Source organism: Pangasianodon hypophthalmus, chromosome 26, assembly GCF_027358585.1.
Source record: "Pangasianodon hypophthalmus isolate fPanHyp1 chromosome 26, fPanHyp1.pri, whole genome shotgun sequence".
Taxonomy (NCBI): Eukaryota; Metazoa; Chordata; class Actinopteri; order Siluriformes; family Pangasiidae; genus Pangasianodon; species Pangasianodon hypophthalmus.
The window spans coordinates 20,170,122-20,197,008 of record NC_069735.1 but is presented as its reverse complement, the minus strand read 5'-3'; the positions used below and the strand labels follow the sequence as shown (position 1 = coordinate 20,197,008).

General features: G+C 42.6%; 5 protein-coding genes across 5 annotated transcripts; all 5 read right to left on the bottom strand.

Annotated features, from left to right (window-relative positions):
* Positions 1-36: 36 nt before the first annotated feature.
* On the bottom strand, positions 37-10,757 carry LOC128317505 (uncharacterized). The gene is made up of 26 exons (XM_053229706.1): positions 10,502-10,757; positions 10,206-10,336; positions 9,885-10,009; positions 9,631-9,748; positions 9,341-9,553; positions 7,301-7,471; positions 6,971-7,108; positions 6,740-6,789; positions 6,413-6,545; positions 6,209-6,291; positions 5,949-6,075; positions 4,402-4,592; positions 4,100-4,190; positions 3,889-3,988; positions 3,623-3,795; positions 3,167-3,322; positions 2,498-2,631; positions 2,245-2,378; positions 1,918-2,012; positions 1,647-1,816; positions 1,475-1,559; positions 1,232-1,378; positions 934-1,142; positions 729-832; positions 451-569; positions 37-288 (listed from the first exon to the last, which is right to left on the bottom strand). Exons 1-26 carry the CDS (start codon positions 10,638-10,640, stop codon positions 37-39), a joined length of 3,588 nt encoding a protein of 1,195 aa, XP_053085681.1. The 5' UTR covers positions 10,641-10,757.
* On the bottom strand, positions 10,630-12,035 carry LOC128317511 (uncharacterized). The gene is made up of 5 exons (XM_053229713.1): positions 11,830-12,035; positions 11,640-11,740; positions 11,298-11,416; positions 11,048-11,173; positions 10,630-10,945 (listed from the first exon to the last, which is right to left on the bottom strand). Exons 1-5 carry the CDS (start codon positions 12,033-12,035, stop codon positions 10,748-10,750), a joined length of 750 nt encoding a protein of 249 aa, XP_053085688.1. The 3' UTR covers positions 10,630-10,747.
* Positions 12,036-12,090: 55 nt separating this feature from the next.
* LOC128317504 (uncharacterized) lies at positions 12,091-22,848 on the bottom strand. Its single transcript, XM_053229705.1, has 26 exons — positions 22,595-22,848; positions 22,293-22,423; positions 21,972-22,096; positions 21,718-21,835; positions 21,428-21,640; positions 19,389-19,559; positions 19,059-19,196; positions 18,828-18,877; positions 18,498-18,630; positions 18,294-18,376; positions 18,034-18,160; positions 16,487-16,677; positions 16,185-16,275; positions 15,974-16,073; positions 15,708-15,880; positions 15,253-15,408; positions 14,573-14,706; positions 14,321-14,454; positions 13,972-14,066; positions 13,701-13,870; positions 13,529-13,613; positions 13,286-13,432; positions 12,988-13,196; positions 12,783-12,886; positions 12,505-12,623; positions 12,091-12,342 (listed from the first exon to the last, which is right to left on the bottom strand). Exons 1-26 carry the CDS (start codon positions 22,731-22,733, stop codon positions 12,091-12,093), a joined length of 3,588 nt encoding a protein of 1,195 aa, XP_053085680.1. The 5' UTR covers positions 22,734-22,848.
* On the bottom strand, positions 22,720-24,134 carry LOC128317513 (uncharacterized). The gene is made up of 5 exons (XM_053229715.1): positions 23,929-24,134; positions 23,739-23,839; positions 23,391-23,509; positions 23,141-23,266; positions 22,720-23,038 (listed from the first exon to the last, which is right to left on the bottom strand). Exons 1-5 carry the CDS (start codon positions 24,132-24,134, stop codon positions 22,841-22,843), a joined length of 750 nt encoding a protein of 249 aa, XP_053085690.1. The 3' UTR covers positions 22,720-22,840.
* On the bottom strand, positions 24,054-26,793 carry LOC128317509 (uncharacterized). The gene is made up of 10 exons (XM_053229711.1): positions 26,674-26,793; positions 26,422-26,555; positions 26,071-26,165; positions 25,800-25,969; positions 25,628-25,712; positions 25,385-25,531; positions 25,087-25,295; positions 24,882-24,985; positions 24,604-24,722; positions 24,054-24,441 (listed from the first exon to the last, which is right to left on the bottom strand). Exons 1-10 carry the CDS (start codon positions 26,790-26,792, stop codon positions 24,190-24,192), a joined length of 1,434 nt encoding a protein of 477 aa, XP_053085686.1. The 5' UTR covers position 26,793; the 3' UTR covers positions 24,054-24,189.
* Between the last annotated feature and the right edge of the window lie 94 nt (positions 26,794-26,887).

The window sequence follows — 26,887 nt, the reverse complement described above, 5'->3', positions numbered from 1 at the left end:
CGGATTAACAGTCTGGACACACTCGGACTCCATCAATTAGTATGCATAGAATAAACGTGTCTTATTGCGAAAAGAAATGTGCCCTGGTTTGTAGACTACAGAGATCCTCACTTGTATTGCAGTCTGGTGGAAGACTGTCAAGAAGCTGCCAAGTTGATTCCGATCTAAAGATGTGATCACACTGCTAAACACCTCTCTAAACACAGAGTCATTTCCCAACACTCCTGAATCCGGCTGCAAGATGAACTGTGCCTTCTGCTCACTGGACAGTAAGCCTAACACTGCAACCTGCAGGACAAAACATGCATTTCACACATTCTGTTCACACCAGCTCAGTGGTACAGCAGCTGCCTGCCCTCTCCCCCAAAATCCAGAGGCCAACTGGTACTACTATAGTCAATTGCAAACTCACAAGAAACATAGAGTTGGTGCAACTTTGATGTTACTCACGCTGGAGAAATTTGCATTTAGAATTTTGAGCTTTTCCAAGGGGGCATAATTGGAGAAATTGCCAAGGTTCTTTTCAAGCCACTTATTGCTGCCAGAAGTGTTGGAACGACAGCCAGGGTCTGAAAAGATCACAGACCATTAGTTAAATTAATCAGAACATTCTCAAGGGCTCTTGGTTTATTTCATTCAGGCAATCAATTGGCTTAATCTCAACAGGCTAAAAGAAGTATAAGACTGCCAGCTTTCTCTAGTAGAACAATTAAAAGGGGCCTATGTACCTGGGAGGTCAACTCTTGACAGGAAGGGAAAGATGAATGAAGTAAAGACCAACTGCTTCTGTTCCTCTTTCATGAGTGATTCCTGACTGCTAAGAGCTTCCACCCTAAGTTGGATGAGAACAGATCAGATTTTGTCATGAATTACTTCATCTTCATGTCCTAAATAACACACGTGGAGTTCTAAAATTCCATTGTCCATACTTACACAGCCTGGTAGCTCTCACAGCTGAAGCTTTTGGAACTGAGGCTGGACAGAAAGTCTGTGGACACTGATGACAAAAATGGTCTGAGCCTCATCTGGAACCACTCAGTGATGAAAGTGGCATTCATCAGCTGTGCTGCAGTGAAGTCCTTGATTATCACCTCCCAGATGGCATCAAGTATATTTGGGTCAGGCCGAATGCTGCTGTGGGTCTACATGAATGAGTACATACTTCAGTGCATAGCAGTGCACAAATGTTTTTGTTTTTTTTTTCACTACAGCGCCAATCAAATTTTCATACCATGTTTGAAAACCTGTCCAGTACATCATCCAAAGGTCCAGGAAAATTCTGGAAGAAAAGCTTCCAAGCGCCTTTAGAGTAGTTCAGGCTGCTTGGCAGTTTGCATGTGAGCAGTGTGGCCAGATCATCAGAGGATAGAACAACAACCTTGAAAGACAAGAAACAGAGGGTTCTGTGGTCAACTCATCTTCTGCGTAAAAGGACTGAACCTGAGGAGAGGTATTTTGTTCATAGAGGACTCACTGATGAACAGGCATAGGCAGGAATGCTGAAGTTACACAGTACTGCAGAAACATTTCCAGATGCGAACTCGCTATCAAGTGGGTGACTGTGCAGAACAAAGAATAATGTTATACATCTACTAAAAACTTTCTCTATAAAGTTTGCTCCTTTTCCATTTGATAAAAAAGCTCACCTGTCTACACCATAACAAGGGTTGTGGTTGATGATGCCAAGATTCAGTGTGTTCAGATCAGATTGGTTCTGTCGTGACACCCAGGACTGAACCACTGAGGAGTTCTCAAACAGCTTCAGATCAGCTATGTTTACCCCCATTAGATCCCTCACTGTGCTCACATTCAAGATCTGGCACACACAAAAACAGTTTTCATCAAGTTCATCTGCAGTTTTCTTTATTTTACTTCTTATAACTCAAGCATCCACTATGTTCATTTAATGTTTTATACCTTGAGAACAGCAGGGTCCAGACTAATGAATATGGTGATGTCCATACTGATGTTCTGGGTAGAAAGAGCTTGTATATCCTCCACAGGAGCTCCACCTATACACACACACACACACATGTTAACAACTAAATTCATGGTGTGTGGGTGTGTGTGTGTGTATATGTGTGTGTGTGTGTGTGTGTGTGTGTGTGTGTGGGTGGATGCGGGTGTGCATATGTGCATGCGTTTGTGCATGCGTACTTTTCATTCAATCCAACTACTACTGTTCTAAAACACTACACCTGTGTGTGTGTTTAGTATTTCTGTGTATGTGGATGATTGTTTTACCCAGGTAAGGTCTCATAATTTGGTAGTATGTTTTGGCATTGCTGCGCTGATTGCTGAATGAAGTGTTGGCTGTGATGTACAGAGCGGATTTCTGTTCAATGGTACATGAGGAAAGATCTGGAAACAGGACCTCCCTACATAGAGGAAAAAAAATGCAAACTATATGAGCAATAATGCACTCAAATTATTCTCAAATCTCTTTATTCATCCATGTTTGTGTATGTACAGTATGTACCTGTGAGTTTGTACTTACTTTAGGCTCTCAGCATTGATATTTTCCAGTACACTGATGTTTAAAGTACAGATGTTGGAACCAACTGCATTTATTTCAGCACTTCCCAGAGAGCGATTCCCCATGCTCAGATACCTCATAATAACCGCTTTACTCTACAAAATACACAAACATTATTCTAGTAGCAAGCACATCAGTGTCTGAGGATTGAAAATGCTTAACTAGTATGGTTTTGATCTATTACTGGTTTAAACAAGCTCTGACATACTTTAAGTTTAAGATAAAGACCAGACCTGGAGCTCCACCTTCTTCTTCTACACCAACTGTAGGAAATGTAAACACTTCCCTTCATACTAAAATTTCTCTCTCTCTCTCTCTCTCTCTCTCTCTCTCTCTCTCTGAAGGATCAGAGACGCTCTCTCTCCCTCTCTCTGAAGGATCAGAGATAATCCCTCTCACCCTCTATGAAGGATGGCAGATATTGTCTCACTTTCTTTGAAGGATCTCAGACGATCTCAATCTCTTTCTCTGTTTCTCCCAGAGGTGTTGAAAACATGGTCTTAATTCACAAATTGGTTGTAATACACATGAAGACAACACTGTGGTTGTACCCACAGTAGTAATCAATCCAAAAAAATTTTTACAGGTCTCACACACACACACACACACACACACACACCCTTCTATTACCTTTTCTGGTTCCCAGAGTCCATCATTTGAGTCTATCAAAGAAGACAGTGTGTCAATTATGGTAATGTTCCACTTGCTAATGTCATCAATAGTGGCCACACGAGAAGCGGATCCCAGTAGCTGCAGCACACCATCAGTAAGGCCTGATGGGTAAATCTACACATGCACACAAAATCAACAATTTATTATATACCACCTAACACACACTGTCCAAAATGTTGTGTGGGTGAATCCACCACGCACGCAAAGACAGACATTAAACTCACAACACAAAAACAAACCCTGTTTGACAGGGGTACATTTTCAAAACATACAATATGCAAGTATCATATTTAAACCGACACTGTCAGTAATGTCAGAATTTTATGACTGAAAGGCACAAACAACCTCCTCTTTCGTCGTAGTGCTACTGTAGTGCTAAAGAGTCCCAGTGTCACAGTGTTCAGTGCTGCTGACCTGGTTTAACTTGTTCAGAATGACGGTCTGGAGGCTGGTGTCCACCACTTTCTCAGTGATGGCTGCCAGGTTGTTCTGCAGGACAGCGATGTCCAGATACAGATCAAACTGGGTGGAGTTAAAGCCGAAAGGAAACGACGCATCTGCAATTGTCACCGCTGTGATGTTGCTCACTGTTAGACACAGAACAAAGTTAATCACTGAAGGACAGAATCTAAAATATATCCCTGTATCTCAGTGCTTTTTACACTGTAAAGTACTGTTACCTGTAGCACTTTCTGAGTTGCATTCTGTAAAGAATGTCCTCAGCTTCTTCATCGGGATCTTCTGCTTCCTCAGGACTGAAAAGAACTTCCTCCTTACATTCTTCAACAATGCACACACACAGACATAACATTAAATTAGTCCCAAAAGGTCTAACATTGGGTCAATAAATCAATCACAAGCGCAATTTTAAAACTGAACAGTTTTACATACAAAGCTAAGTGCGTTGCAGAGGTCTGATTTGAAATAGACAGCCAGGATGCCGATTTGCTCCACGGTCTGCTCATTCCACGTTGAGGGATTACTGATTAAGAAAAAAAAAATGTCTATGAGATCTTATTCATATCTAATACAATACAGTTATAGACACAAATCATTGCATTTGGTTTATGCCATTTTAACACCAAGTCTAACATTATTAGAACAATTTAAATGCAGTTACGGTTCAGAAATATTTTTCTACAGCTCAACCAAATTCAAAGGTATGCACTGATCTGCAAAAATCTCTGTCTCACCCATAAGCGGTGTTCCCACTGAGGAGCAAAGACTGTACAGCAGTGATCTGAGAATCAGAAAGATCTCCACAGTTCTTCAGTTTCTCCAACATGAGAGGGTGAGAGTTCTGGATGTAGGAGGAGTCCAGTGTGCAGGCCATATTCCCCAGAACCTCCACCTGATAACTGGTCAGGCTCACACCAGATATACCCTACAATGTCAAAAACCACGAAGGAGTGTCACATTAAAACGCAGAATCTGTAAGAACGGGGGTTCTTGTGAGGATTCCAATGTTTAGTGTCAAGATCTCTGACTGTCTTATGTTTGAACATGTTGAATTATGATCTCAGAGATTTGGAGTTCTTGTCTGAAATGTTGCGTTTGCCTCGAGACAGTTTAGTGTCTCCTGAGTGACTGAGCGATTTCCATCACTGCACCCTCTATGCCCAAAACTTTCTTTTCAGTATTTAGAGGTCAGAAAACCTGAGTACAATTCCTGATCTGGGAACTACCCAAAAGCATTCTATTGTTGTTCTATGTCACAGTCGGAATTGAACTTTGCTCACGTGGATTTTCATATGACTGCTATGCTGATGACACTTGATGCATCCTCTCCTTTCCTCCTATAGACAATCATTTTTCTGAATAGAGCATGTAGTAGATGGCAGCTCCTCAGCTGAAACTAAATCCCAGCAAGACTGAGTGCTGGCCAGAGTGTTGCTGTTGTGGAGATGCACGCCCACAGCAAGATCTTGAGATCTCCATGGACAACTCTCAGATCTCAACACCTCACAATGCATGCAACCTTGGGGTATTTCTGGACAATCAATTGTCCTTCACTACTCATATTGCTAAGCTGACTGCTAACATCAGGAGGATCTTGAGGCCATTTCTATCCACAAAGCTCACTCAGGTGCTTGTTCATTCCCTCATCATCTTGAGACTGGACTACTGAATGTCGCAGTTCTGCCCCTGCATACCACCCGCCCGCTGCAACTGTTCAAGAGTGCAGCTGCCAGACTTGTTTTCAACCTTTCCACATTCTCCCACACCAACCCAGAGCTGTGCTCCCTCCACTGGCTTTCTGTTGCTACTGCATCAGATTTAAAACACAAAGACAAAAACGGACAAGCACATGCATACCTGAAGGCACTTATCACAGCCCACTCTCTACCATACTCACTGGCTGTCTTCAAACTAAAAAAACTCAAGACCCATCTCTTCACCAAGCCCTTGTATTAAAACTTCCATTAAACAAATCCCTTGTCTTTTGTCTCTGTTTTTTATTCTGTACTAACCACCAATACAGTTTCAGCGGAATGGTATTCTTACTTCCTATTCATAGACCTAGTGAATTAGCATATTAATATATGTTTTTGATAGGCCACAAAGCACTAATGTAAGTCACTCTGTAGAAGGGAATCTGATAAATGCTGTAAATGTATATTTCAACATTGGAATTTCATGAGACACAAATTGATTGAAAGATTGGGTGACTTGTTTTCCATAACATTTAAGTGCTAATATTGAGTGTTGGTCTATGAACATGTTATTGTGTATGTTTTACCAGGCAGTCCTTTGCATCATTGAACAGGATGGTCTTTTTGTCAAGGCCGTGGGAAAGAACGGAGAAATCTGCTCTGCCCACGGCACTGAAATATGACTGGCAGTTCTCCTTCTGTATCTTCTCATAGCTACAACACACACACATTACAGATAGCATATGACCCATATTCTTAACCTCAGATACTTGAAAACTGGGAATGCAGGGGAAGTGTGCCTTATCTTTTATATACGGTACATTGTGTACGTGAACGTGTTACACACCTGTAGTACAGAAGCATATCAGAGGGGACGTCAGTAAAGCTAACAAATGGATCGTCTTTCACGTAGTTGTACATGCAGGTCAGCTGAAACACAAAACACACTGTGACTGTGTGGTATCTCAGGTACCAGTAAAAGTTTGGGTCCACTTGCTACCTCTGTTTCAGACTGTGTGCGGAATGTGAATGAATATCAGAGTGTATGTACCTGAGCCTCTTTCAGGAGGACCTTGTCTCTGCCTGCACGTGGTCTACAGGCTTTGACTAGATCTTTGGCTTTCTGCTGTGGGAGAGTCTGAAGTGAGCTGCAGGTAAATCCCTGCAGTATTGATGCTGACAGGCTGTGGGGAGAAACACACACACACACAGTCACACACAGACATACACACACTGATGAACCAAAACACAACATCTTATTGGACTCTGGCAGAATCATATGCGTTATCTGGATTGTTCACCCAGTGGTTATTTACACTGCCTATGTAAGCGAGTCAGGCTGTGTTTGTGTGTGTGTGTGTGTGTGTTTCTAACTCACTCTTCTGGATTATCACTGGCATTGGCCACTGCACCAAACAACATCATAGCCTGGTAAAAATCAAACAAAGAATTCAAAATTTTATTGATGCGTTTTACACCCTGAGATCCAAACTAGACAGGAATTCAGACCTCTGTAAGTGCTGTGATCACAGTCAAGCCATGTTACTCTAGGTTTTCAGTATAACAAAGTGATTTACATTTCTCTGACAATGTAGGTCTGTTCAGTTACCTGTTCGTGACTCCAGCTCTTGTTATTGATGAGTGAAACGTCAACAGAGCTCAGTGAGGTCAGTAGAACAAGTGGAATATACATCACGAGTGCATCCGGAACATTCTGTAGCACTTCAGTTTGGTCTACAGAGATTACCTGGGAGAAAGTGTGGGAGCAGACCTTCAACTTTTCCAGACTAAACAAACTGCATTCTGAACAAAGGATTGATTTTAAATTAAATTAAACTGGTATAGAACACAGTAATGTAAATCTCCATTTCAGTAATGTGCTGTAATGTATTTTGCATGTGTGTGTGCATGTGTTCTGTGTGTGCAAGAGAGAGAATACCTTCTGGACAAATGTCTTTTGCAGAATAACTGGTGCTGACAGAATGTTATTGATGAATGCTGGATTCTGCGATAAAGACAGAAGCTGAGACGATGGGATGATGGAGATGGTTGCAGAGGGAACGCCACCGAGGAGTGTTCCCAGGGACTCCAGAGAGGAGGCACTGCTGATCTGTGAGGCAAAACAATCAGATCTTCAACTTTAAAAAAAGGAAAAAAAAAAAATATGAATCTGCTGTTTTCGATCTGAACGCAGGGAGTATTTAAGGGAGTATTTAAATTACAGCACTTTTCTTTATATACAGTCACGTCCATAAATATTGGGACATCGACACAATTCTAACATTTTTGGCTCTATACACCACCACAATAGATTTCAAATGAAACAGCTTTAATTTGAGGGTATTTACATCCAAATCAGGTGAACGGTGTAGGAATTACAACAGTTTGCATATGTGCCTCCCACTTGTTAAGGGACCAAAAGTAATGGGACAATTGGCTTCTCAGCTCTTCCATGGCCAGGTGTGTGTTATTCCCTCATTATCCCAATTGCAATGAGCAGATAAAAGGTCCAGAGCTCATTTCAAGTGTGCTATTTGCATTTGGAATCTTTTGCTGTCATCTCTCAAGATGAGATCCAAAGAGCTGTCCCTATCAGTGAAGCAAGCCATCATTAGGCTGAAAAAACAAAACAAACCCATCAGAGAGATAGCAAAAACATTAGGCGTGGCCAAAACAACTGTTTGGAACATTCTTAAAAAGAAGGAACGCACCGGTGAGCTCAGCAACACCAAAAGACCCGGAAGACCACGGAAAACAACTGTGGTGGATGACCGAAGAATTCTTTCCCTGGTGAAGAAAACACCCTTCACAACAGTTGGCCAGATCAAGAACACTCTCCAGGAGGTAGGTGTATGTGTGTCAAAGTCTACAATCAAGAGAAGACTTCACCAGAGTGTTCACCACAAGACGTAAACCATTGGTGAGCGTCAAAAACAGGAAGGCCAGATTAGAGTTTGCCAAACGACATCTAAAAAAGCCTTCACAGTTCTGGAACAACATCCTATGGACAGATGAGACCAAGATCAACTTGTACCAGAGTGATGGGAAGAGAAGAGTATGGAGAAGGAACGGAACTGCTCATGATCCTAAGCATACCACCTCATCAGTGAAGCATGGTGGTGGTAGTGTCATGGCGTGGGCATGTATGGCTGCCAATGGAACTGGTTCTCTTGTATTTATTGATGATGTGACTGCTGACAAAAGCAGCAGGATGAATTCTGAAGTGTTTCGGGCAATATTATCTGCTCATATTCAGCCAAATGCTTCAGAACTCATTGGACGGCGCTTCACAGTGCAGATGGACAATGACCCAAAGCATACTGCAAAAGCAACCAAAGAGTTTTTGAAGGGAAAGAAGTGGATTGTTATGCAATGGCCAAGTCAATCACCTGACCTGAATCCGATTGAGCATGCATTTCACTTGCTGAAGACAAAACTGAAGGGAAAATGCCCCAAGAACAAGCAGGAACTGAAGACAGTTGCAGTAGAGGCCTGGCAGAGCATCACCAGGGATGAAACCCAGCGTCTGGTGATGTCTATGCGTTCCCGACTTCGGGCTGTAATTGACTGGAAAGGATTTGCAACCAAGTATTAAAAAGTGAAAGTTTGATTTATGATTATTATTCTGCCCCATTACTTTTGGTCCCTTAACAAGTGGGAGGCACATATGCAAACTGTTGTAAATCCTACACCGTTCACCTGATTTGGATGTAAATACCCTCAAATTAAAGCTGACAGTCTGCAGTTGAAGCACATCTTGTTCGTTTCAGTTGAAATCCATTGTGGTGTGTAAATGTTAGGATTGTGTCGATGTCGCAATATTTCTGGACCTGACTGTAAAGTGTAGTTGGTTAGTATTTGAACAGCAATACAAATTTGTTCTTTACAGGGGGATTTGGTGAAATTGCTCTAAACAGACTTGGTCTCGCTTCCAGTATCGTAGACTGACGTTCTTGACAAGTGTACAGTGTACACTCACATTAAAGCCCGCACTAATGATGCTCTGGATCAGGGCATTCACTTGGCCCTGGTCCCAGCCACTGATGTTACTGAGTGTAGACAGAGCACTGTTTATCACACTGGAGGGGGTGGAGCTTATCTGGCCCACAGTCAGGCCCACACACTGGCTGCCCAAAGATTGGATGGTGGATGCAGATACATTGGGGAACTTTGCTACCAGCACCGCTGTGACCTGAGAGGAGAAGAGGATTATAGTTAGCTTGCACTTTGACAGAATAACTGACTGACAGGGTCTCATTGATCGATCACCTCTGGATTCATTTCTGTGCAGAAGTTGTTGATGCTCGTCAGGATGGTCTTGATGTCTGCATCTCCAAGGTGAACAAACATGGAGGAAGGAGTTCGACACAGCAGCTCAGCTGGCAATCTATAAGATCACAAACAACCTTTTAAAAATGCGTACAAAGATATTTATCCTTGTATGTAGTCCGTTACCTAAGGGGGTTGAATTGATGAGGCTGGATGAATAAATAGAATAAGTAGTTGTTAGTGTGGAGTGTTACCCGAGTGGGCTGAAGTCAGGATTCTGGATGTATAACTCTGTTGTGTAGTACTCCAGGACACTGGCTGAAATTCCTGAGTTGTTGAACAGCTGAAGATTTTCTGCGTTCTGCAGGAACGCACTCGTCTAAAGGACACAATAAAACACACACATTAATACGTCACTATGGGTGTGTGTTGTGTTAGGTAGATAATACATTATATGTAGATGATCAGAAATAATCATGTGTGTAAATGTCTGAATGACTAACATGTATGATTACAGGTATGTTTGTTGTTGGTGTGTGAGTTTGTGTGTGTGTGTGTGTGTGTTAGTATGTTACCATGTTTCCTGTTAGGAATGACTGCAGGTCAGCGAGGTTAATGAAAGTGATGAAGAATCCGATGTTGTCAGCAAACCAGGCGGTGGAGTTCAGAAGAGGATCTGAGGAGTTATAGCAGCGGGGGCTGCCATCTGCAAGATACACATACAGATAGTTATGTTGAGACTCACATACTGTGCACACACAATTATAGGAAATGAAGCATGGATTGCTTCGATTGAAGGATATGCAGTACTATTCAGCAGAGAGAGAGAGAGAGAGAGAGAGAGAGAGAAGAGAGATATAGTTATTCTTACCGCTGCTGTTCAGATACACTTTTATGGAGCTATACACATCAGCTGGGGTGAAATCAGTTGTGGAAAAATTGTAGTTGTCCCCCAGGATAGACACCCTGCTCACAAGCACACACAAACACACATTTATACATACATACATATATACATATAGAAGTGATTTTAGTACAGATCCTCAATTTTTTAGCCAAGAGACAGGGGGCAGTGTTTGTGCTGACAACCCTGTGTAATGGTACATCAAACAAATACTCACAGTTTCCTGTATGACAGACAGGAGGCGCCACTGAGCTGGGCAGAGCTGATGAGCTGAGAACTGAGGTAGGGCAGGTAGTGAACCACGGTGACATTAAACCACTGTTCTACATCAGCCTGAGACGAGGCATTGAGAGCACGAGGCCACACACACCCCAACGTGTGGCTGGCCAAAGCTGAGGATAAAACAGACCCCTGTAGAGAGAAACAGGGATTATTCTATGAGCTAATCCTGATATAATAAAGGCAAGTAATCCACATGGACTAAAAGGGTAGGTGAAATGAAGACAGGTGTACCATCTCCAGGTATTGATTGGTTCTATTGTAGTTGTTGAGGAGTGTGCAGAGCTCAGAACCATCAATGACTGTGTTTGGCCTGTTCAGAAACTCGCTGAGTTCTTCCGGAGAGATGGAGCCCAAAAGCTAGAGGACACAGAGCAGAGACAACGCACTCGTTACAGAGGGAGATGTTGACAGCTCATTGGCTGCCGCTTAAACTATTAGTGAGCGACTCACTGACACGATCAGTGTTATAGAGCAGAAATACCTCTGCCTGTCGGTCAGCTGGGATCAGAGACAGGAAATCTTTCAGGTCAGGGAATCCAAAATTGAGGAACATCTGTTTCAGGAACACGTAGAAGCTTCCTCTGCCGTAGCAGCTCAGGCCTGTGAGGCAATATAGGGCACTAATGAAAAAAGTCTGTGGTGAATTCGGATTGATATTAGACCAGTGAATGTGGGACACTCCTGACTTAGCCCAAATTCTTCATCTGCCAATCACATCTACTGATCACTGCCTGCACACTGGACTAGGCTGAGTCAGCAAATACACAAGCAAGAACACGCACACTTGAAACACACACACACACACACACACACAGAGACACACCTTGGCTGGACTGGTACTTGAGATAGTCTTGTGTGTAATTGAAGACAGTGTCGGACTGTGTTGCAGAGAGGTCACTGTACACATTATCAAGTCCTTTCACTCTGTAAACACAACGACATAGAAGTCAACAAGTTAAAAATCAAAGAAAGTAAAGAATAGATCTGTGCGTTCATGTTGAGGAGGAGCTCACATCTCTCTGTAGGAGTCACAGCTGATGTTCATGGGGATGATCGACAGGGTGTTTGGACCAATCCCAGGAAGGAAGAAGGAAAGGTAAGTCTGGAACCACAGGGCAAAGTCCCCTGGGCTGAAACTTTGGAAGTGAGGCACCAGATCCAAGAGTGTCATGTTCAGAATGGTGTCTGATATTGCTGAAGGAATGCTAGTCATGTTCATCTGCAAACACACAGCAGCACGGATTAACAGTCTGGACACACTCGGACTCCATCAATTAGTATGCATAGAATAAACGTGTCTTATTGCGAAAAGAAATGTGCCCTGGTTTGTAGACTACAGAGATCCTCACTTGTATTGCAGTCTGGTGGAAGACTGTCAAGAAGCTGCCAAGTTGATTCCGATCTAAAGATGTGATCGCACTGCTAAACACCTCTCTAAACACAGAGTCATTTCCCAACACTCCTGAATCCGGCTGCAAGATGAACTGTGCCTTCTGCTCACTGGACAGTAAGCCTAACACTGCAACCTGCAGGACAAAACATGCATTTCACACATTCTGTTCACACCAGCTCAGTGGTACAGCAGCTGCCTGCCCTCTCCCCCAAAATCCAGAGGCCAACTGGTACTACTATCGTCAATTGCAAACTCACAAGAAACATAGAGTTGGTGCAACTTTGATGTTACTCACGCTGGAGAAATTTGCATTTAGAATTTTGAGCTTTTCCAAGGGGGCATAATTGGAGAAATTGCCAAGGTTCTTTTCAAGCCACTTATTGCTGCCAGAAGTGTTGGAACGACAGCCAGGGTCTGAAAAGATCACAGACCATTAGTTAAATTAATCAGAACATTCTCAAGGGCTCTTGGTTTATTTCATTCAGGCAATCAATTGGCTTAATCTCAACAGGCTAAAAGAAGTATAAGACTGCCAGCTTTCTCTAGTAGAACAATTAAAAGGGGCCTATGTACCTGGGAGGTCAACTCTTGACAGGAAGGGAAAGATGAATGAAGTAAAGACCAACTGCTTCTGTTCCTCTTTCATGAGTGATTCCTGACTGCTAAGAGCTTCCACCCTAAGTTGGATGAGAACAGATCAGATTTTGTCATGAATTACTTCATCTTCATGTCCTAAATAACACACGTGGAGTTCTAAAATTCCATTGTCCATACTTACACAGCCTGGTAGCTCTCACAGCTGAAGCTTTTGGAACTGAGGCTGGACAGAAAGTCTGTGGACACTGATGACAAAAATGGTCTGAGCCTCATCTGGAACCACTCAGTGATGAAAGTGGCATTCATCAGCTGTGCTGCAGTGAAGTCCTTGATTATCACCTCCCAGATGGCATCAAGTATATTTGGGTCAGGCCGAATGCTGCTGTGGGTCTACATGAATGAGTACATACTTCAGTGCATAGCAGTGCACAAATGTTTTTGTTTTTTTTTTCACTACAGCGCCAATCAAATTTTCATACCATGTTTGAAAACCTGTCCAGTACATCATCCAAAGGTCCAGGAAAATTCTGGAAGAAAAGCTTCCAAGCGCCTTTAGAGTAGTTCAGGCTGCTTGGCAGTTTGCATGTGAGCAGTGTGGCCAGATCATCAGAGGATAGAACAACAACCTTGAAAGACAAGAAACAGAGGGTTCTGTGGTCAACTCATCTTCTGCGTAAAAGGACTGAACCTGAGGAGAGGTATTTTGTTCATAGAGGACTCACTGATGAACAGGCATAGGCAGGAATGCTGAAGTTACACAGTACTGCAGAAACATTTCCAGATGCGAACTCGCTATCAAGTGGGTGACTGTGCAGAACAAAGAATAATGTTATACATCTACTAAAAACTTTCTCTATAAAGTTTGCTCCTTTTCCATTTGATAAAAAAGCTCACCTGTCTACACCATAACAAGGGTTGTGGTTGATGATGCCAAGATTCAGTGTGTTCAGATCAGATTGGTTCTGTCGTGACACCCAGGACTGAACCACTGAGGAGTTCTCAAACAGCTTCAGATCAGCTATGTTTACCCCCATTAGATCCCTCACTGTGCTCACATTCAAGATCTGGCACACACAAAAACAGTTTTCATCAAGTTCATCTGCAGTTTTCTTTATTTTACTTCTTATAACTCAAGCATCCACTATGTTCATTTAATGTTTTATACCTTGAGAACAGCAGGGTCCAGACTAATGAATATGGTGATGTCCATACTGATGTTCTGGGTAGAAAGAGCTTGTATATCCTCCACAGGAGCTCCACCTATACACACACACACACACACACACACACACACACACATGTTAACAACTAAATTCATGGTGTGTGGGTGTGTGTGTGTGTATATGTGTGTGTGTGTGTGTGTGTGTGTGTGTGTGTGTGTGGGTGGATGCGGGTGTGCATATGTGCATGCGTTTGTGCATGCGTACTTTTCATTCAATCCAACTACTACTGTTCTAAAACACTACACCTGTGTGTGTGTTTAGTATTTCTGTGTATGTGGATGATTGTTTTACCCAGGTAAGGTCTCATAATTTGGTAGTATGTTTTGGCATTGCTGCGCTGATTGCTGAATGAAGTGTTGGCTGTGATGTACAGAGCGGATTTCTGTTCAATGGTACATGAGGAAAGATCTGGAAACAGGACCTCCCTACATAGAGAAAAAAAATGCAAACTATATGAGCAATAATGCACTCAAATTATTCTCAAATCTCTTTATTCATCCATGTTTGTGTATGTACAGTATGTACCTGTGAGTTTGTACTTACTTTAGGCTCTCAGCATTGATATTTTCCAGTACACTGATGTTTAAAGTACAGATGTTGGAACCAACTGCATTTATTTCAGCACTTCCCAGAGAGCGATTCCCCATGCTCAGATACCTCATAATAACCGCTTTACTCTACAAAATACACAAACATTATTCTAGTAGCAAGCACATCAGTGTCTGAGGATTGAAAATGCTTAACTAGTATGGTTTTGATTTTTACTGGTTTAAACAAGCTCTGACATACTTTAAGTTTAAGATAAAGACCAGACCTGGAGCTCCACCTTCTTCTTCTACACCAACTGTAGGAAATGTAAACACTTCCCTTCATACTAAAATTTCTCTCTCTCTCTCTCTCTCTCTCTCTCTGAAGGATCAGAGACGCTCTCTCTCCCTCTCTCTGAAGGATCAGAGATAATCCCTCTCACCCTCTATGAAGGATGGCAGATATTGTCTCACTTTCTTTGAAGGATCTCAGACGATCTCAATCTCTTTCTCTGTTTCTCCCAGAGGTGTTGAAAACATGGTCTTAATTCACAAATTGGTTGTAATACACATGAAGACAACACTGTGGTTGTACCCACAGTAGTAATCAATCCAAAAAATTTTTTACAGGTCTCACACACACACACACACACACACACACACACACACACACACACACACACACCCTTCTATTACCTTTTCTGGTTCCCAGAGTCCATCATTTGAGTCTATCAAAGAAGACAGTGTGTCAATTATGGTAATGTTCCACTTGCTAATGTCATCAATAGTGGCCACACGAGAAGCGGATCCCAGTAGCTGCAGCACACCATCAGTAAGGCCTGATGGGTAAATCTACACATGCACACAAAATCAACAATTTATTATATACCACCTAACACACACTGTCCAAAATGTTGTGTGGGTGAATCCACCACGCACGCAAAGACAGACATTAAACTCACAACACAAAAACAAACCCTGTTTGACAGGGGTACATTTTCAAAACATACAATATGCAAGTATCATATTTAAACCGACACTGTCAGTAATGTCAGAATTTTATGACTGAAAGGCACAAACAACCTCCTCTTTCGTGTAGTGCTACTGTAGTGCTAAAGAGTCCCAGTGTCACAGTGTTCAGTGCTGCTGACCTGGTTTAACTTGTTCAGAATGACGGTCTGGAGGCTGGTGTCCACCACTTTCTCAGTGATGGCTGCCAGGTTGTTCTGCAGGACAGCGATGTCCAGATACAGATCAAACTGGGTGGAGTTAAAGCCGAAAGGAAACGACGCATCTGCAATTGTCACCGCTGTGATGTTGCTCACTGTTAGACACAGAACAAAGTTAATCACTGAAGGACAGAATCTAAAATATATCCCTGTATCTCAGTGCTTTTTACACTGTAAAGTACTGTTACCTGTAGCACTTTCTGAGTTGCATTCTGTAAAGAATGTCCTCAGCTTCTTCATCGGGATCTTCTGCTTCCTCAGGACTGAAAAGAACTTCCTCCTTACATTCTTCAACAATGCACACACACAGACATAACATTAAATTAGTCCCAAAAGGTCTAACATTGGGTCAATAAATCAATCACAAGCGCAAATTTAAAACTGAACAGTTTTACATACAAAGCTAAGTGCGTTGCAGAGGTCTGATTTGAAATAGACAGCCAGGATGCCGATTTGCTCCACGGTCTGCTCATTCCACGTTGAGGGATTACTGATTAAGAAAAAAAAAATGTCTATGAGATCTTATTCATATCTAATACAATACAGTTATAGACACAAATCATTGTATTTGGTTTATGCCATTTTAACACCAAGTCTAACATTATTAGAACAATTTAAATGCAGTTACGGTTCAGAAATATTTTTCTACAGCTCAACCAAATTCAAAGGTATGCACTGATCTGCAAAAATCTCTGTCTCACCCATAAGCGGTGTTCCCACTGAGGAGCAAAGACTGTACAGCAGTGATCTGAGAATCAGAAAGATCTCCACAGTTCTTCAGTTTCTCCAACATGAGAGGGTGAGAGTTCTGGATGTAGGAGGAGTCCAGTGTGCAGGCCATATTCCCCAGAACCTCCACCTGATAACTGGTCAGGCTCACACCAGATATACCCTACAATGTCAAAAACCACGAAGGAGTGTCACATTAAAACGCAGAATCTGTAAGAACGGGGGTTCTTGTGAGGATTCCAATGTTTAGTGTCAAGATCTCTGACTGTCTTATGTTTGAACATGTTGAATTATGATCTCAGAGATTTGGAGTTCTTGTCTGAAATGTTGCGTTTGCCTCGAGACAGTTTAGTGTCTCCTGAGTGACTGAGCGATTTCCATCACTGCACCCTCTATGCCCAAAACTTTCTTTTCAGTATTTAGAGGTCAGAAAACCTGAGTACAATTCCTGATCTGGGAACCACCCAAAAGCATTCTATTGTTGTTCTATGTCACAGTCGGAATTGAACTTTGCTCACGTGGATTTTCATATGACTGCTATGCTGATGACACTTGATGCATCCTCTCCTTTCCTCCTATAGACAATCATTTTTCTGAATAGAGCATGTAGTAGATGGCAGCTCCTCAGCTGAAACTAAATCCCAGCAAGACTGAGTGCTGGCCAGAGTGTTGCTGTTGTGGAGATGCACGCCCACATCAAGATCTTGAGATCTCCATGGACAACTCTCAGATCTCAACACCTCACAATGCATGCAACCTTGGGGTATTTCTGGACAATCAATTGTCCTTCACTACTCATATTGCTAAGCTGACTGCTAACATCAGGAGGATCTTGAGGCCATTTCTATCCACAAAGCTCACTCAGGTGCTTGTTCATTCCCTCATCATCTTGAGACTGGACTACTGAATGTCGCAGTTCTGCCCCTGCATACCACCCGCCCGCTGCAACTGTTCAAGAGTGCAGCTGCCAGACTTGTTTTCAACCTTTCCACATTCTCCCACACCAACCCAGAGCTGTGCTCCCTCCACTGGCTTTCTGTTGCTACTGCATCAGATTTAAAACACAAAGACAAAAACGGACAAGCACATGCATACCTGAAGGCACTTATCACAGCCCACTCTCTACCATACTCACTGGCTGTCTTCAAACTAAAAAAACTCAAGACCCAACTCTTCACCAAGCCCTTGTATTAAAACTTCCATTAAACAAATCCCTTGTCTTTTGTCTCTGTTTTTTATTCTGTACTAACCACCAATACAGTTTCAGCGGAATGGTATTCTTACTTCCTATTCATAGACCTAGTGAATTAGCATATTAATATATGTTTTTGATAGGCCACAAAGCACTAATGTAAGTCACTCTGTAGAAGGGAATCTGATAAATGCTGTAAATGTATATTTCAACATTGGAATTTCATGAGACACAAATTGATTGAAAGATTGGGTGACTTGTTTTCCATAACATTTAAGTGCTAATATTGAGTGTTGGTCTATGAACATGTTATTGTGTATGTTTTACCAGGCAGTCCTTTGCATCATTGAACAGGATGGTCTTTTTGTCAAGGCCGTGGGAAAGAACGGAGAAATCTGCTCTGCCCACGGCACTGAAATATGACTGGCAGTTCTCCTTCTGTATCTTCTCATAGCTACAACACACACACATTACAGATAGCATATGACCCATATTCTTAACCTCAGATACTTGAAAACTGGGAATGCAGGGGAAGTGTGCCTTATCTTTTATATACGGTACATTGTGTACGTGAACGTGTTACACACCTGTAGTACAGAAGCATATCAGAGGGGACGTCAGTAAAGCTAACAAATGGATCGTCTTTCACGTAGTTGTACATGCAGGTCAGCTGAAACACAAAACACACTGTGACTGTGTGGTATCTCAGGTACCAGTAAAAGTTTGGGTCCACTTGCTACCTCTGTTTCAGACTGTGTGCGGAATGTGAATGAATATCAGAGTGTATGTACCTGAGCCTCTTTCAGGAGGACCTTGTCTCTGCCTGCACGTGGTCTACAGGCTTTGACTAGATCTTTGGCTTTCTGCTGTGGGAGAGTCTGAAGTGAGCTGCAGGTAAATCCCTGCAGTATTGATGCTGACAGGCTGTGGGGAGAAACACACACACACACAGTCACACACAGACATACACACACTGATGAACCAAAACACAACATCTTATTGGACTCTGGCAGAATCATATGCGTTATCTGGATTGTTCACCCAGTGGGTTATTTACACTGCCTATGTAAGCGAGTCAGGCTGTGTTTGTGTGTGTGTGTGTGTGTGTGTTTCTAACTCACTCTTCTGGATTATCACTGGCATTGGCCACTGCACCAAACAACATCATAGCCTGGTAAAAATCAAACAAAGAATTCAAAATTTTATTGATGCGTTTTACACCCTGAGATCCAAACTAGACAGGAATTCAGACCTCTGTAAGTGCTGTGATCACAGTCAAGCCATGTTACTCTAGGTTTTCAGTATAACAAAGTGATTTACATTTCTCTGACAATGTAGGTCTGTTCAGTTACCTGTTCGTGACTCCAGCTCTTGTTATTGATGAGTGAAACGTCAACAGAGCTCAGTGAGGTCAGTAGAACAAGTGGAATATACATCACGAGTGCATCCGGAACATTCTGTAGCACTTCAGTTTGGTCTACAGAGATTACCTGGGAGAAAGTGTGGGAGCAGACCTTCAACTTTTCCAGAATAAACAAACTGCATTCTGAACAAAGGATTGATTTTAAATTAAATTAAACTGGTATAGAACACAGTAATGTAAATCTCCATTTCAGTAATGTGCTGTAATGTATTTTGCATGTGTGTGTGCATGTGTTCTGTGTGTGCAAGAGAGAGAATACCTTCTGGACAAATGTCTTTTGCAGAATAACTGGTGCTGACAGAATGTTATTGATGAATGCTGGATTCTGCGATAAAGACAGAAGCTGAGACGATGGGATGATGGAGATGGTTGCAGAGGGAACGCCACCGAGGAGTGTTCCCAGGGACTCCAGAGAGGAGGCACTGCTGATCTGTGAGGCAAAACAATCAGATCTTCAACTTTAAAAAAAGGAAAAAAAAAAATATGAATCTGCTGTTTTCGATCTGAACGCAGGGAGTATTTAAGGGAGTATTTAAATTACAGCACTTTTCTTTATATACAGTCACGTCCATAAATATTGGGACATCGACACAATTCTAACATTTTTGGCTCTATACACCACCACAATGGATTTCAAATGAAACAGCTTTAATTTGAGGGTATTTACATCCAAATCAGGTGAACGGTGTAGGAATTACAACAGTTTGCATATGTGCCTCCCACTTGTTAAGGGACCAAAAGTAATGGGACAATTGGCTTCTCAGCTCTTCCATGGCCAGGTGTGTGTTATTCCCTCATTATCCCAATTGCAATGAGCAGATAAAAGGTCCAGAGCTCATTTCAAGTGTGCTATTTGCATTTGGAATCTTTTGCTGTCATCTCTCAAGATGAGATCCAAAGAGCTGTCCCTATCAGTGAAGCAAGCCATCATTAGGCTGAAAAAACAAAACAAACCCATCAGAGAGATAGCAAAAACATTAGGCGTGGCCAAAACAACTGTTTGGAACATTCTTAAAAAGAAGGAACGCACCGGTGAGCTCAGCAACACCAAAAGACCCGGAAGACCACGGAAAACAACTGTGGTGGATGACCGAAGAATTCTTTCCCTGGTGAAGAAAACACCCTTCACAACAGTTGGCCAGATCAAGAACACTCTCCAGGAGGTAGGTGTATGTGTGTCAAAGTCTACAATCAAGAGAAGACTTCACCAGAGTGTTCACCACAAGACGTAAACCATTGGTGAGCGTCAAAAACAGGAAGGCCAGATTAGAGTTTGCCAAACGACATCTAAAAAAGCCTTCACAGTTCTGGAACAACATCCTATGGACAGATGAGACCAAGATCAACTTGTACCAGAGTGATGGGAAGAGAAGAGTATGGAGAAGGAACGGAACTGCTCATGATCCTAAGCATACCACCTCATCAGTGAAGCATGGTGGTGGTAGTGTCATGGCGTGGGCATGTATGGCTGCCAATGGAACTGGTTCTCTTGTATTTATTGATGATGTGACTGCTGACAAAAGCAGCAGGATGAATTCTGAAGTGTTTCGGGCAATATTATCTGCTCATATTCAGCCAAATGCTTCAGAACTCATTGGACGGCGCTTCACAGTGCAGATGGACAATGACCCAAAGCATACTGCAAAAGCAACCAAAGAGTTTTTGAAGGGAAAGAAGTGGATTGTTATGCAATGGCCAAGTCAATCACCTGACCTGAATCCGATTGAGCATGCATTTCACTTGCTGAAGACAAAACTGAAGGGAAAATGCCCCAAGAACAAGCAGGAACTGAAGACAGTTGCAGTAGAGGCCTGGCAGAGCATCACCAGGGATGAAACCCAGCGTCTGGTGATGTCTATGCGTTCCCGACTTCGGGCTGTAATTGACTGGAAAGGATTTGCAACCAAGTATTAAAAAGTGAAAGTTTGATTTATGATTATTATTCTGCCCCATTACTTTTGGTCCCTTAACAAGTGGGAGGCACATATGCAAACTGTTGTAAATCCTACACCGTTCACCTGATTTGGATGTAAATACCCTCAAATTAAAGCTGACAGTCTGCAGTTGAAGCACATCTTGTTCGTTTCAGTTGAAATCCATTGTGGTGTGTAAATGTTAGGATTGTGTCGATGTCGCAATATTTCTGGACCTGACTGTAAAGTGTAGTTGGTTAGTATTTGAACAGCAATACAAATTTGTTCTTTACAGGGGGATTTGGTGAAATTGCTCTAAACAGACTTGGTCTCGCTTCCAGTATCGTAGACTGACGTTCTTGACAAGTGTACAGTGTACACTCACATTAAAGCCCGCACTAATGATGCTCTGGATCAGGGCATTCACTTGGCCCTGGTCCCAGCCACTGATGTTACTGAGTGTAGACAGAGCACTGTTTATCACACTGGAGGGGGTGGAGCTTATCTGGCCCACAGTCAGGCCCACACACTGGCTGCCCAAAGATTGGATGGTGGATGCAGATACATTGGGGAACTTTGCTACCAGCACCGCTGTGACCTGAGAGGAGAAGAGGATTATAGTTAGCTTGCACTTTGACAGAATAACTGACTGACAGGGTCTCATTGATCGATCACCTCTGGATTCATTTCTGTGCAGAAGTTGTTGATGCTCGTCAGGATGGTCTTGATGTCTGCATCTCCAAGGTGAACAAACATGGAGGAAGGAGTTCGACACAGCAGCTCAGCTGGCAATCTATAAGATCACAAACAACCTTTTAAAAATGCGTACAAAGATATTTATCCTTGTATGTAGTCCGTTACCTAAGGGGGTTGAATTGATGAGGCTGGATGAATAAATAGAATAAGTAGTTGTTAGTGTGGAGTGTTACCCGAGTGGGCTGAAGTCAGGATTCTGGATGTATAACTCTGTTGTGTAGTACTCCAGGACACTGGCTGAAATTCCTGAGTTGTTGAACAGCTGAAGATTTTCTGCGTTCTGCAGGAACGCACTCGTCTAAAGGACACAATAAAACACACACATTAATACGTCACTATGGGTGTGTGTTGTGTTAGGTAGATAATACATTATATGTAGATGATCAGAAATAATCATGTGTGTGAATGTCTGAATGACTAACATGTATGATTACAGGTATGTTTGTTGTTGGTGTGTGAGTTTGTGTGTGTGTGTGTGTGTGTTAGTATGTTACCATGTTTCCTGTTAGGAATGACTGCAGGTCAGCGAGGTTAATGAAAGTGATGAAGAATCCGATGTTGTCAGCAAACCAGGCGGTGGAGTTCAGAAGAGGATCTGAGGAGTTATAGCAGCGGGGGCTGCCATCTGCAAGATACACATACAGATAGTTATGTTGAGACTCACATACTGTGCACACACAATTATAGGAAATGAAGCATGGATTGCTTCGATTGAAGGATATGCAGTACTATTCAGCAGAGAGAGAGAGAGAGAGAGAGAGAGAGAGAGAGAGAAGAGAGATATAGTTATTCTTACCGCTGCTGTTCAGATACACTTTTATGGAGCTATACACATCAGCTGGGGTGAAATCAGTTGTGGAAAAATTGTAGTTGTCCCCCAGGATAGACACCCTGCTCACAAGCACACACAAACACACATTTATACATACATACATATATACATATAGAAGTGATTTTAGTACAGATCCTCAATTTTTTAGCCAAGAGACAGGGGGCAGTGTTTGTGCTGACAACCCTGTGTAATGGTACATCAAACAAATACTCACAGTTTCCTGTATGACAGACAGGAGGCGCCACTGAGCTGGGCAGAGCTGATGAGCTGAGAACTGAGGTAGGGCAGGTAGTGAACCAGGGTGACATTAAACCACTGTTCTACATCAGCCTGAGACGAGGCATTGAGAGCACGAGGCCACACACACCCCAACGTGTGGCTGGCCAAAGCTGAGGATAAAACAGACCCCTGTAGAGAGAAACAGGGATTATTCTATGAGCTAATCCTGATATAATAAAGGCAAGTAATCCACATGGACTAAAAGGGTAGGTGAAATGAAGACAGGTGTACCATCTCCAGGTATTGATTGGTTCTATTGTAGTTGTTGAGGAGTGTGCAGAGCTCAGAACCATCAATGACTGTGTTTGGCCTGTTCAGAAACTCGCTGAGTTCTTCCGGAGAGATGGAGCACAAAAGCTAGAGGACACAGAGCAGAGACAACGCACTCGTTACAGAGGGAGATGTTGACAGCTCATTGGCTGCCGCTTAAACTATTAGTGAGCGACTCACTGACACGATCAGTGTTATAGAGCAGAAATACCTCTGCCTGTCGGTCAGCTGGGATCAGAGACAGGAAATCTTTCAGGTCAGGGAATCCAAAATTGAGGAACATCTGTTTCAGGAACACGTAGAAGCTTCCTCTGCCGTAGCAGCTCAGGCCTGTGAGGCAATATAGGGCACTAATGAAAAAAGTCTGTGGTGAATTCGGATTGATATTAGACCAGTGAATGTGGGACACTCCTGACTTAGCCCAAATTCTTCATCTGCCAATCACATCTACTGATCACTGCCTGCACACTGGACTAGGCTGAGTCAGCAAATACACAAGCAAGAACACGCACACTTGAAACACACACACACACACACACACACACACACAGAGACACACCTTGGCTGGACTGGTACTTGAGATAGTCTTGTGTGTAATTGAAGACAGTGTCGGACTGTGTTGCAGAGAGGTCACTGTACACATTATCAAGTCCTTTCACTCTGTAAACACAACGACATAGAAGTCAACAAGTTAAAAATCAAAGAAAGTAAAGAATAGATCTGTGCGTTCATGTTGAGGAGGAGCTCACATCTCTCTGTAGGAGTCACAGCTGATGTTCATGGGGATGATCGACAGGGTGTTTGGACCAATCCCAGGAAGGAAGAAGGAAAGGTAAGTCTGGAACCACAGGGCAAAGTCCCCTGGGCTGAAACTTTGGAAGTGAGGCACCAGATCCAAGAGTGTCATGTTCAGAATGGTGTCTGATATTGCTGAAGGAATGCTAGTCATGTTCATCTGCAAACACACAGCAGCACGGATTAACAGTCTGGACACACTCGGACTCCATCAATTAGTATGCATAGAATAAACGTGTCTTATTGCGAAAAGAAATGTGCCCTGGTTTGTAGACTACAGAGATCCTCACTTGTATTGCAGTCTGGTGGAAGACTGTCAAGAAGCTGCCAAGTTGATTCCGATCTAAAGATGTGATCACACTGCTAAACACCTCTCTAAACACAGAGTCATTTCCCAACACTCCTGAATCCGGCTGCAAGATGAACTGTGCCTTCTGCTCACTGGACAGTAAGCCTAACACTGCAACCTGCAGGACAAAACATGCATTTCACACATTCTGTTCACACCAGCTCAGTGGTACAGCAGCTGCCTGCCCTCTCCCCCAAAATCCAGAGGCCAACTGGTACTACTATCGTCAATTGCAAACTCACAAGAAACATAGAGTTGGTGCAACTTTGATGTTACTCACGCTGGAGAAATTTGCATTTAGAATTTTGAGCTTTTCCAAGGGGGCATAATTGGAGAAATTGCCAAGGTTCTTTTCAAGCCACTTATTGCTGCCAGAAGTGTTGGAACGACAGCCAGGGTCTGAAAAGATCACAGACCATTAGTTAAATTAATCAGAACATTCTCAAGGGCTCTTGGTTTATTTCATTCAGGCAATCAATTGGCTTAATCTCAACAGGCTAAAAGAAGTATAAGACTGCCAGCTTTCTCTAGTAGAACAATTAAAAGGGGCCTATGTACCTGGGAGGTCAACTCTTGACAGGAAGGGAAAGATGAATGAAGTAAAGACCAACTGCTTCTGTTCCTCTTTCATGAGTGATTCCTGACTGCTAAGAGCTTCCACCCTAAGTTGGATGAGAACAGATCAGATTTTGTCATGAATTACTTCATCTTCATGTCCTAAATAACACACGTGGAGTTCTAAAATTCCATTGTCCATACTTACACAGCCTGGTAGCTCTCACAGCTGAAGCTTTTGGAACTGAGGCTGGACAGAAAGTCTGTGGACACTGATGACAAAAATGGTCTGAGCCTCATCTGGAACCACTCAGTGATGAAAGTGGCATTCATCAGCTGTGCTGCAGTGAAGTCCTTGATTATCACCTCCCAGATGGCATCAAGTATATTTGGGTCAGGCCGAATGCTGCTGTGGGTCTACATGAATGAGTACATACTTCAGTGCATAGCAGTGCACAAATGTTTTTGTTTTTTTTTTCACTACAGCGCCAATCAAATTTTCATACCATGTTTGAAAACCTGTCCAGTACATCATCCAAAGGTCCAGGAAAATTCTGGAAGAAAAGCTTCCAAGCGCCTTTAGAGTAGTTCAGGCTGCTTGGCAGTTTGCATGTGAGCAGTGTGGCCAGATCATCAGAGGATAGAACAACAACCTTGAAAGACAAGAAACAGAGGGTTCTGTGGTCAACTCATCTTCTGCGTAAAAGGACTGAACCTGAGGAGAGGTATTTTGTTCATAGAGGACTCACTGATGAACAGGCATAGGCAGGAATGCTGAAGTTACACAGTACTGCAGAAACATTTCCAGATGCGAACTCGCTATCAAGTGGGTGACTGTGCAGAACAAAGAATAATGTTATACATCTACTAAAAACTTTCTCTATAAAGTTTGCTCCTTTTCCATTTGATAAAAAAGCTCACCTGTCTACACCATAACAAGGGTTGTGGTTGATGATGCCAAGATTCAGTGTGTTCAGATCAGATTGGTTCTGTCGTGACACCCAGGACTGAACCACTGAGGAGTTCTCAAACAGCTTCAGATCAGCTATGTTTACCCCCATTAGATCCCTCACTGTGCTCACATTCAAGATCTGGCACACACAAAAACAGTTTTCATCAAGTTCATCTGCAGTTTTCTTTATTTTACTTCTTATAACTCAAGCATCCACTATGTTCATTTAATGTTTTATACCTTGAGAACAGCAGGGTCCAGACTAATGAATATGGTGATGTCCATACTGATGTTCTGGGTAGAAAGAGCTTGTATATCCTCCACAGGAGCTCCACCTATACACACACACACACACACACACACACACACACACACACATGTTAACAACTAAATTCATGGTGTGTGGGTGTGTGTGTGTGTATATGTGTGTGTGTGTGTGTGTGTGTGTGTGTGTGTGTGGGTGGATGCGGGTGTGCATATGTGCATGCGTTTGTGCATGCGTACTTTTCATTCAATCCAACTACTACTGTTCTAAAACACTACACCTGTGTGTGTGTTTAGTATTTCTGTGTATGTGGATGATTGTTTTACCCAGGTAAGGTCTCATAATTTGGTAGTATGTTTTGGCATTGCTGCGCTGATTGCTGAATGAAGTGTTGGCTGTGATGTACAGAGCGGATTTCTGTTCAATGGTACATGAGGAAAGATCTGGAAACAGGACCTCCCTACATAGAGAAAAAAAATGCAAACTATATGAGCAATAATGCACTCAAATTATTCTCAAATCTCTTTATTCATCCATGTTTGTGTATGTACAGTATGTACCTGTGAGTTTGTACTTACTTTAGGCTCTCAGCATTGATATTTTCCAGTACACTGATGTTTAAAGTACAGATGTTGGAACCAACTGCATTTATTTCAGCACTTCCCAGAGAGCGATTCCCCATGCTCAGATACCTCATAATAACCGTTTTACTCTACAAAATACACAAACATTATTCTAGTAGCAAGCACATCAGTGTCTGAGGATTGAAAATGCTTAACTAGTATGGTTTTG

Excerpts from the sequence above, each read along its gene's own strand:
- LOC128317505 (XM_053229706.1), bottom strand. The coding sequence starts at position 10,640 with ATGTATGTATGTATAAATGTGTGTTTGTGTGTGCTTGTGAGCAGGGTG. Across the intron at positions 7,109-7,300 it reads AAAAGACATTTGTCCAGAAG|GTAATCTCTGTAGACCAAAC; the intron begins GTATTCTCTCTC and ends ACTTTCTCCCAG. Across the intron at positions 2,379-2,497 it reads ATCAATGCTGAGAGCCTAAA|GGAGGTCCTGTTTCCAGATC; the intron begins GTAAGTACAAAC and ends TCCTCTATGTAG.
- LOC128317511 (XM_053229713.1), bottom strand. The coding sequence starts at position 12,035 with ATGAACATGACTAGCATTCCTTCAGCAATATCAGACACCATTCTGAAC. Across the intron at positions 11,741-11,829 it reads TGTGACTCCTACAGAGAGAT|AGTGAAAGGACTTGATAATG; the intron begins GTGAGCTCCTCC and ends TTGTGTTTACAG. Across the intron at positions 11,417-11,639 it reads CAAGTACCAGTCCAGCCAAG|GCCTGAGCTGCTACGGCAGA; the intron begins GTGTGTCTCTGT and ends ATTGCCTCACAG.
- LOC128317513 (XM_053229715.1), bottom strand. The coding sequence starts at position 24,134 with ATGAACATGACTAGCATTCCTTCAGCAATATCAGACACCATTCTGAAC. Across the intron at positions 23,840-23,928 it reads TGTGACTCCTACAGAGAGAT|AGTGAAAGGACTTGATAATG; the intron begins GTGAGCTCCTCC and ends TTGTGTTTACAG. Across the intron at positions 23,510-23,738 it reads CAAGTACCAGTCCAGCCAAG|GCCTGAGCTGCTACGGCAGA; the intron begins GTGTGTCTCTGT and ends ATTGCCTCACAG.
- LOC128317509 (XM_053229711.1), bottom strand. The coding sequence starts at position 26,792 with ATGAGGTATCTGAGCATGGGGAATCGCTCTCTGGGAAGTGCTGAAATA. Across the intron at positions 25,713-25,799 it reads CCTTGTTATGGTGTAGACAG|TCACCCACTTGATAGCGAGT; the intron begins GTGAGCTTTTTT and ends TGTTCTGCACAG. Across the intron at positions 24,442-24,603 it reads TAAATGCAAATTTCTCCAGC|GTTGCAGTGTTAGGCTTACT; the intron begins GTGAGTAACATC and ends TTTGTCCTGCAG.
- LOC128317504 (XM_053229705.1), bottom strand. The coding sequence starts at position 22,733 with ATGTATGTATGTATAAATGTGTGTTTGTGTGTGCTTGTGAGCAGGGTG. Across the intron at positions 21,641-21,717 it reads GCACAGAAATGAATCCAGAG|GTCACAGCGGTGCTGGTAGC; the intron begins GTGATCGATCAA and ends TTCTCCTCTCAG. Across the intron at positions 12,343-12,504 it reads TAAATGCAAATTTCTCCAGC|GTTGCAGTGTTAGGCTTACT; the intron begins GTGAGTAACATC and ends TTTGTCCTGCAG.